This window comes from Mugil cephalus, chromosome 13 (assembly GCF_022458985.1).
Source record: "Mugil cephalus isolate CIBA_MC_2020 chromosome 13, CIBA_Mcephalus_1.1, whole genome shotgun sequence".
Lineage (NCBI taxonomy): Eukaryota > Metazoa > Chordata > Actinopteri > Mugiliformes > Mugilidae > Mugil > Mugil cephalus.
In genome coordinates, this window is record NC_061782.1 from 2,238,663 (window position 1) to 2,249,344 (window position 10,682).

General features: G+C 41.9%; 1 protein-coding gene across 1 annotated transcript in view; it reads right to left on the reverse strand.

The window, feature by feature from the left end:
* The window catches only part of LOC125019047 (ras and Rab interactor 2-like), a 24,795-nt gene extending 14,345 nt beyond the window's left edge, over window positions 1–10,450 (reverse strand). The window contains exon 1 of the mRNA XM_047603547.1: window positions 10,336–10,450. Within this exon, the coding sequence (XP_047459503.1) occupies window positions 10,336–10,450 (115 nt within the window). The remainder of the gene's footprint in view (window positions 1–10,335) is intronic.
* Between the last annotated feature and the right edge of the window lie 232 nt (window positions 10,451–10,682).

Here is a 10,682-nt window from a genome sequence, read left to right on the forward strand (position 1 = left end):
CCTCAAAACAGTGACTGAGCTGCACATGTGAACAGAAACGGAGTCAGAACACACGCACACACACACACACACAGACATGCTTGACCCAGATGTTGCGGTGGATCCCGTTACGGCCTGATATAGGCCAGCTGTGTCGAGGCATGCAAACACATCCCAGGACTCCTTTTAAGAAACATATGAGCGCAAGGCAAACATCAACAGCATCCGATCACTGAACCAAAATCTGTCACGCAGAAAAATATTCAGAGACAGATGTATTAATTCACTGGAGTTAAAAAACAAAAACAAATAAGCTACAGCCTCCCACTGTTAATTGTGAAAGACGTCCAGACTTCTGAAGCATATGAAGGACTGAGGGTACAGCACTGGATCAACATGCGTCTGAAGGAACGGTGTCAGGTCAGACACCTTTAGGTTGAAATTCAATGAAGTCACTGGAGGAAAAAAAAGGTTTCTTCAAAGAGTGGGTGGACTCCGAGGGGTTGAGGTATTCAAAAGTAACATGAGCCCTTTATCACAATTATCCAGTAGTTTGTTTTCAGTTGCTGAGTTAGTAAGATTTGAGAGTTTTCTTGTTGGTTTGGGTTCTTCAAACACTGAGAGGAATCCAAGCAAACCGGACCATCTCCACAAACCACATGAGATCATTTAAGTCCCCTTACTGGTCAAATGTTTCTGAGGGCAGAAGAAAGAAAGTAAATACAGGAAGGAGGCCCTGTGTTCTGAACTATCTGTGAGAGAAACATTGTCTGGTTCTGCAAGCTGCTACTGTGTGCGTGGTGTACGCCAACAAGTTGGGTTGGATCTCGCTAAAATCCCCCACCACCACCGACAGATTGCTCCAGATCTTGCGTGGTGACTGCCATGTGGCAGGGGTCACTGCAGTTGTTTTGTTCCACTCCCAAGTGAAATTACAGAGTTAACAGCTGAACAAACAAGTGGTGAAACGCACAATGCTTAGATTCAAGCTGACCGAACACCATCTGGGTTGAAACTTATTTATTTTTTAGTTTTCTATGGAAAACTGACATTTGAACTCAACCCCCCATACAAGTACAGTCTGGCCCTCTTAGTGCCCAACAAACCCTGAGCTTCTGACTTTCAAAGAAGAGAAAAGTTTCCTGTTGGATCTGGTGGATGACCAGAACATTTCAGGAGCAGAGAACAAACCATTTACCATCTACTGCCACCACGGGTTCCTCGCTACATTAACCTGAACAGTAATACAGTTGCATGGTCCACACGTGATCCAGTAGAGCAAGTTAAATAAGAGGAGCCTTTTATTTTTAATCACATTGGGACTCGGATCGGCTGATACTGAACATTACAACAAATAAGTCTTGGATCTGGGCGCAAAAACCACACAAATGTGTATTTATTGATAAGAATATCATCTTTGAGCTGACAATTCCACAACACACAAGCACATGCACATGCATTTGTGAAGCCTCTAGCTGATGAGCTGTTTTTGTAAAAAGCCTGGATGAAATTTCCTGTTTCGTTGGCATGTAAAACCAACGCAACATTGAGAAATCCAGACCAAAACAGGTTTGTTTCCTGGAAAGCAGCAGAACACCGGCTGACAGAAAGCATGCGAATTGGCTGTTTTTTTCCACAATGCTTCCCTCACTCCCCCTTCTCTCTTCACTTCTGGGTTGGGTTAAGCCCTCTCGTCAAAACAAAGCAGTGGCTCTGGCTTGTTGGGGTTGTTTTGGTTGGTGCAATATGTGTGTATTTTCATGTGTAGTGGCAAGCTTGTGAGTGACTGGCAGTCCAGCCTCATAAACAGGAAGGCCCTTGGGGTTAGCAGTAAATGGAAAATCAACACTGGACTGTAAGCAGTCCAGTTACATACTAAAAGCAATTAACTGTAGACTGTAGGTCTAAATAACATACAACGATCAGGCATAACATTATGACCACCTGCTCTTAACATCCTGTATGTTCCCTTTTGCCTCAGTTGCGACTCATTAGAGAATGTTCATGGGCCTTCTAAGGGTGTCCTGTGGTGTCTAGCACCACTGTATTATCAGTGGGGGGGCCTTTGGGTCCTAATGGGTCGAGAAGAGGGTCCTCTGTGGACCCTCTGTCCCACAGATTCTTGATGAGTTTGGGATCTAGTGAATTTGGAGGCCAGGTCAACATCTTGTGCTGTTCTTCATGTTTTTCTTTGAGTTGTCAGGCTGCATCCTGCTGGGGAAGGCTGCTGCCATCAAGGAGGGGGGGTCTGGTCTGCTCTGGTCTGGTCTAGGTGGGTGCTACATGTCTAAGTAACATCCACATGAATGAATACCAGGTCCAAACGCTTCCCAGCAGAACACTGACACTGAATTATCACAAAATGTTTTAAATATCAACTTCTACTGTCAGTGGTTTTAATGTTATGCCAGATCGGTGAATAATAGTAATATGCAAACATTGCGCATCAAAAAAGCATGTTGTGGTGGCTGGGTGTAGCCACGTAGTAGCCACCTCCATGTCTCCATGTTAGGTGGACGGGACTTGGGCCAACCTAAAACACTACCTGTCAAATAAATATCAGATAAAGACGGTTTCTATTATTTTAGATGGTTTTTATCAGTCACATGACACCAGAATTTCGATTTCATTGTGGGGTGTGTTTCAACTAATGCAGAGAAATATGCAAGACCAAAGTTGCCTCCTCAAAAGAAATGGCTTTTGTAGCACTGGTGGCTCTGTGGATGACATGGGACCACGGGCAGAACAAGCTATAAAGTTTAGACTCGTTTCACAAAAGTCACAAGGCTCTGGTGGACTAAACATTGGACAACATGCAAACACGTCATGAAAACAGCAGAATGTCTGAAAACTGTAAACGCTTCACTCACTGACCAGTACCTACAGAGCAAATATTATTTACTGAGACTACTTGCTGCAGTTTCTCTATTTGTTTACGTCCTGTTGTAGCTCAGGTGGTCGCCATAGTCGGTGTTCAGCAGCTGGGTCTGATGTTTTCGGTAAATATGACAAGGCAGTTTTTTTGACAGCTGGTTTATGTGGAGCCGAGTTAAGGCTTCAGCAAGCTTTAATGAGGATGCTGCCTCAATATACAGAAGACAGCTTCACAAGTTCATTCTCTGTATGCTATCACACGCTATCACAAAGCTGACCGACCACTGCATAAAGCCACTGTTGGGTTGTCTTGTCCAGTGCCAAGTCAGCATATTTTCATATGTTTGCAAAGAAATTTTTTATTACAAGATCAGTCTTCTCATGTCAATATAAAATAAATTCTATATAATAAATATATGAGTGAAATAAGCTAATTATTTTCATTTTGTGCAGAAAAATGGAACTGTCCAATGGACCAGAGCCTCGAACGTGCCTGGGTTGTGAAGTAGCGCACTGAGCTGGAAAATTAAACATTGAAGAATGTCTCTGAAAACAGACCTCTTTACCCCGTCTGCATCCACCATGCCTGAGCACTTCTCCCCACACCAGCCGGGGGTTTCCTGTGGGCCGTGCTTTAACTGGCGAATGCATTGGCAGCCATTTAGCTTCTTCCACCATCCAATGCTATGTTTAGTCCCATAGAAGTGCATTCCACGTACCCTTTCACATTTTGTTGGGTGTGTCTCTTCTCCACATGGCAGCAAATTATTCCATGGAAAACCATCAACCCAGCAGTGACGTCACCCACATGCACAAACACACATATCTTGATTGACAGTTTGTTCCACACACACTCGGGCAGCTATCAAGGAATTTGTACTCTACACCCTCCCAACGCCCTCCGAACCAAGCCAAAGTATACAACACCTCACTGGAAGTGGTGAACAACACATGGTGGAAGACTGCCTCCAGAGAGGCCCTGACCAGGTGTTTATGTCCACCGGTCCGATACCAGATAACTTTTAATATTCAGTACTGGCTGATCTGATCGAAATAAAGTTCCTGTAGATTCCTGAAGACTTTCCTTGTTTTCTTCTAGAGTCGACCAATAGATCTTTCTGTCATAGTAAATGGAGCTCGTACTGTGTGTTTTCTACTCCAGAAATGTTCTGGTCATCCAACGCTGCCATGAACTTCCTACCCCTCTCTGGAAGATTTTTCTCCTTGACACTGTCTCCAGGAAACGTTTCTCTTCTTTTAAGTCTATTCCATGTTTTGGTGTTGAATGTGATCAGTAGTACTGAATGCTGATCTTCTAATACCACCTCAACAAACTCCCACATTGCATAATTTACTAATTGCTCATCCTCACAGCAGTCATGTTTAGTCATGTAATTTTGGGTCATCGTCTTCTTCTTAGATTTTTTGGCAGCTATGACGCTAAGCGGCCTCCGCTAAAATAGAAGAAGAAGACACTTTGAAGCTACAGGGACATGGTTTTATAACTAACTATCGTTAGATCGGCCTCCACTAAATCTTGATAACGATCTTTAAAAAAGTCCCGATACTGACATCTCGATACTGATCCTCAGTTTCTAAAGGCTCCTGTAATATGTTCTGTTGCCACGGGGGAAGGTGGAGATATATATATACACATATATATATATATATCCACAATGAATAAATGGTTTGGCTTCTACACGGATAACTTTTTGTAAACCATTGCAAAATAATAACCGGTACATTTGGAATCTTTAATGAAACTCTTTGTCATGACTCATCATTACTTCTTCTTGTGGCTGTTTTTTTTTTTTTCACTCTGTAACAAACCAGATTTCCAAATCACTCATGTGGTTCTTCCATTTCTGCCGAAGTGGAAAGTCATTATTAAGGGAACGCTCAATGAAGACACTTCCCACATGACAATAGCTGCTTAGTGGAGGCAGCGATTGAACTGAGCAGCTCTCAGCTTTGTCGTTCCCACTTCTAAGGAGTGGCTGAACAGTGACTGTGAGTGGGTATTTGCAATGCAAAGACATCAAAAGTGCAATAAGAATGCTATACTCAATGCCATTTTGTATTTCGAAACGGACTGGTGCAATACAATACAATACAACACAACACAACACAATACAGGAACCCACAAACCAGGGCAAATAAAAGGACAACTCTGCAAACACAGTTTCTCTGAACTTGAATACATTTTTTGTGGTACATCTCATACACAGGCTTCAGGTTTGCTCTTTATTATTTAGACAATAGTGAACAAATGTGAACTTGTAATTAAACAACATATGAAAAGAGCGCTTCAATTTTCATGAAAGCAAATCAAATTTAAGTTTGGATGTTCTACCTATGTCTGCGTGTCTTTTCTCCAGGTACTCCGGTTTCCTCCCACCTCCACCTCATTAACTGGTGCCTCTAGATTGACCCTAGGTGTGAGTTTGTCTCTGTGTTAGCCCTGAGATAGACCGGAGACCTGTCCAGGGTGGACCTCGAGTCTCGCCCAATGAGAGCTGGCATAGACTCCAGCAACCCCCACGACCCTAGTGAGGATTAAGCAGTACGGAAGATGAGATGAGTATTTGAAGCAGAGTTTTATTGAATTATTATTGAAGGAGCTTTTTCCAATACCGCCCTTTTAATATCCAGTATCAGCTGATCTGAGTCGCGGTCCAATCCTAAATAAACAAAATGCTGGTGGCAAATCAAGTTCGCTGTATTGAATGATGATCTTTTACTACCACCTCATCAAACATCCACATCTTCCAGAGTAAAGTTCTTTCACAGAGCAGACATGTTCAGTTACATGCTTTTGGTTCTTCTACTTCATTAACCAACCGCCACTAAATCAGAGGAAGTAGTCTTGACATAACGGGGACATGGCTTAGGTTTATGGCAGACCTAAAGTAAATAAACCCAAAGTCACAAGAATACAGTATTTTTGCACAGCAGACATTTTCTGAAATGTGTCACTACAAACAACTCTGTTGTACTTGTTGTCTCAGTGACACATGCCAGCGTATCAGTGAGTGGCATGACAAGCTAAATTAAATTCACTATCATTTAATACATCAGTCACACCTATTGTTTCCCATGTCAAAAATCCTGTATGCAAGCAAAGCTAACTATTGTTTAATGGAGGAGACTCGTGTGTGACATGGGCAGGTCGACTGAAAATGCTCCAGAGCAACAGCAGAAATTCCTGTCTATTTGGTTTCTTGTGATTTGCTGCAACACTAATGACTCACCTTACGAGTTAAGACCTCAGTGTCACTGCTCCAGTCTTCTCTCTCAGTTTCCTGTGTCTATTTAATTGTGTTTCACGGTCTCGGTTTGATTCATTTACAGATATTTCAGTTTCGAAAAAGATGACTTCTCAGATATGTGGTGTCATGTGAGACCAGTATTGCATAACTCACCAAAGGCCTGAATAAAGTCTGACCTGAGTTTAAACCCGGGTGGGCGAAGGCAGCTGGTGCATGTTGTACTGTTTACTACGGTTACCACAGTTACTCATGCACATTCTGCAAGGCCAAAGTTAGTGCATGCACCCGTAAAAAGGTTGCAGACACACTTCAGAGGTCAAATAACCCGTAATTACCTCTGCCTTTAATTCGGGTTGAAAAGGGGGGGTGTGAGGTTAATGTGAAACACATAAACACTAAGAATACCACCGGTGTTACTCAGAGGCTACATGTCAACACTACCTCATCATTTTTTCTGTTCCGTTCTGCTTTTCACCAAATGAAAACTAGTTTGTTTGTCTGGTTAGAGAGCTGGATCGTCCCTTACAGCTGTTGTTATTGAAGACAAGTAAACTAAACCTTAGGCCTCCGGTGTTTGGTTGAGAAAGTTTACAATGCATTGTCCATGTGGGACAAGTACTGTACATACTACTACTACTAGATCAGCAAAATCTAAACATATAATGGATTATGGAGCTTGCCCCTGAATGTATTGTACTGATAAGGTTGACTTAACATTGCAGCTTCTCCACAAAACAAGATTAATCAAAGAAGACTTCTGCCACAGACGACCAGAAAACGGCAGAACCAAAGAAATTCCAGGTAGTGAGTGAACGTAAGGTGGAAACATTCATATTTTACATCTCATTTTGATATGTCTACCCAGAAAACGAGCAGAAGTGTGTCTGTTTGATATGAAATGAAAATGTTGCTGTTGTGAAAGAGTTTAATATACGAAGAAACCAAACGTCAGACCCAATGAGAGAAGACAGTAGCCAGTTCAGTCATTGCCCGACATGGGAAACCTTTCTCAGGTGGTGACTTCATAAAGGAGAGCCTCACTAAAGTCTCCTTGAAACAAAGGCAGCATTCAACAACGATAGCATGTCTAGAAACACAGCTGAACTGTAGACTTGTTGACTGCACGTGACGAGAGGTTCCACAGACACCACACAACTGTTCACTTTTTTTTTATCAGGAAGTGACGATAACTGACGAAGAGCTATCTCTGTGACATCCATCACATCTTCAACCACCAAACTTCCTCCTGCCCAGCAACCATCCTTCAGTCCAAAGCATCACTGTTCCCGCTGAGGACAGCAAAGAGTTAAAACACATATTCCACTGTATTCAGGTGGTAATAAGTCCAATTTCTTATTTGCATTGCAAGTTTGTCGTATACACCTTTGTCCTTTACTCCCGACCCCACCCATCATCCTGACTAATAATCAATCTGAAGCTTTTGTTTTGCGGTTGAGCTGCCAAACTCTTTTTGCAGCTAAATAAATGAAAAGTCTTTAATGGAAAACAACATGTACTCATAACCATCGTATTGCACCTGAGCAAATAGAGCATGATATTCAAAAGGAGGTGGTCAAACAGCAAACCAAGCGGCCGGGTCCGTGGACTCTTTCCGAATTCCTGACCTGTGATTCAGCTTTGAGGTAGACAGCAGCACTAGCCTCCTGCTTTGCTCCAGCACTAAGCACATTAGCAGATTTCTGAGGCGATTGGAAAACCAGGGTTTTGGCCGGTACCAGGAAATACTTTGGCTTTTTTTTTTTCATGCTTCACCCAGGAAAAAAAGAGAGGAGGGGGCAGGCAGGAGATGAACGATGGGTAGAATTACAGGCCGAGAACTCTGCAAATGCCTGGCAGCAGCTTTCAAACAGCGGACTAATTACCACGCAAACAATAGATGACACACCAATCTGTGAGCTGGAAACATTCAGGGGTCAGAAAAGAAAACCCGAGTCTTGAATCACAAAGCTGTGAAGCCACAAAACACCAGCGCACACAAGTGGATTTCTAAGCTGAGCTGAAATATCACCCGGCTCACGTATCAACAAACGCTGCAGGCCATGAGAATTTTGGAAATAAGCTCAAACTCACCAAGACATGATCATACAACTAATTCCTTTAAAACTCTAGTTTATCTTATAGTCTGCGTCCTTACTAGGGATGTCCTGGTCGACCCAGGCATTTCTAAAATGATCAGACAGATGAGTATCTGTATCAGGCTCCAGCCAAGCCTGGTTTTTTCTATTTATTTATTTTAGGTCTGCCATGAACCAGAACCACATCTCTGTGACGTCAAAACAACTTCTTCCTCTGTTTTAGTGGCAGTTGGTTCGCGTTGAAGCTGCCAAAGAACCTTAGTCTGACAGAAATGTTTAAATTACGCCCTGTGGATGTCTGGTGAGATGGCAGTAGGAGATCACCACTCAGTGCTACCAACTAGAACATCAAAATGCAAAAAATGTTACGGGATCCATGGAGTCCACTCAGGCAAAGGTCGCACAGAAACAACAACAACCGCTGAAGGTTGTGTTTAAAAGAAGAGAAAAGTTTCCTGGAGGCAAATCTTCCAGAGAGGGTGAGGGAGTTTAAGGCAGCGTTGGAGGACCAGAACATTTCTGGATTAGAGAACACAAGGTACGAGCTGCCCTCTCCACACTCCACATTAACTTCAGAAACACTTACTGGACTGAATCCAGTCGACTGAAGGAGAAGACAAGACGAGGAAAGACTTCAGGAAGCTACAGGAGAGGAAGTTTTGTTAATTTAAGATCAGATCGTTACTCGGATTGACTGATACTGAATATGAAAAGACTGATATCGGATCTAGTCGTTGCATCTCTCCCACCGGTTTTATAGAACTACTGTAACCACATCTTTTCTGGATTTTACTTTTATCATACGACAACATGTGCCCCAGCACCAAACACATCATGCATGTTCACACATACTACATACTTCAAACTCAATTTATAAATCTACCTAATAATATGGCTCCAGCTTATGTACTGACCACTGACTGTTTGGATCACAAACTACATAATGTTAAGACTTTGAGGCTCATTAACTCAATGTTTGCATTCTGTTATCTTTATGCCAAACTGAAAGGCTTCTGGAAATTAACCAAAGCCTCAAATCACGTCTAATGCTGCATGTGATTGTGTCAATGGACATGTTTTTTTTGTCTTCCTGTTTTCTGTCTTATTGGGGGACTGACTCTGGGCGACAGGTGGTAGTTCAACACGTCCTGCAGGATTCCTTCACAAATAAAGCCCCTTTCTTATTAACCAGCAGGATAAATAAGAGCTTCTCCAGAGATACATTTCAGCCTTCGACTAAAGACACGTTTCATTTGTTTTTTCATAATATCAACAGTAAATAGAAGCACTTAAATACACTTGTCTACATAACTTTACTTAGAAAATACAGTAATACTTGTATAGACAAATTTCTTTATGTGTGTACCTTTTTTCTACCTTTATTTTATTTATTTTTTTGTATGTGTTATTCCTCTTGTCCCTGTGTAATGATGCTACTGAATCTCCTCCTGGTAAATAAATAAACTATCTATCTATCTATCTATCTATCTATGTACTTACCTATTGCGCGGAGCGGACGTTATTGCGGTTTGGCAGAAGAAAACTCCATTGTTCCGACAAGTTGCTTAACCATTATAATTCCACCTCGGGGTTACTTCGTTTTAGTTCTGTCGTTTTGTTCCGTAAACTGCGTCTGTTACTAATAATTAAATAAATATTTTTAGAAAAAAAGAAAGAAGTTATTCTTATAGTTTCTGGCGAGAAAAGCAAGAAAACCGAGTCGGTGCTGGCCCGGGTCCCTCCATGGTCCTAAACTCTTGTGAGGAGCACCGAGCCAAGTTGTCTTTGTGTAAAGTGACACACAACCACAGTACTTCCGTTTATGGCACAAAATAAAATATGTGTCCACGCGACAGAAAAGGGGGGAAAAAAACAAAAAACAAGTGGAGATGTTGATTTACGCGCAGTTTCTACATAAACACCTCTCTGCATATATAATTATGTGTCTAATATATAATAATATTGCACAGGAAAGAATATTTATTTGGGGAAATTTTCATACATTTTCTGAAAAAGAAATATTTTTAAACAAAAACTATAATTGGATGCGTGACCACACGTATTTATCCAATAAAAAAAATAAAAAATAATAATAATAATAAAGGCAGCTGCGCTACTTCCGGGTTTTTTCTTTTCCAGAGCGTCCAGCTTGACGTCGAGGCTGCCTCCTTCCCCCACAGCACCAGGAACAAAAACAAACCCTGCATCAACTTTCACGTCACGTGTGCCCATTGAGACAATGCTATAGGTCCTCCTTCATGCCTCCTGAGGTTACCTCCCCTGGAGAGCAATAACTTTATACCCAGATTGCCTCTGCAGAAAGAGAGACTGTCATGTCAGTGCATCCCCTCTTCGCCCCCTGACAACTGAAAGAACAAACTGAACAAACTAAATGTCATGCTATACTATGCATAAGATATTTAGGATTAATTTAGTTGAGTTTATTTAGCACAGATATAAGTGG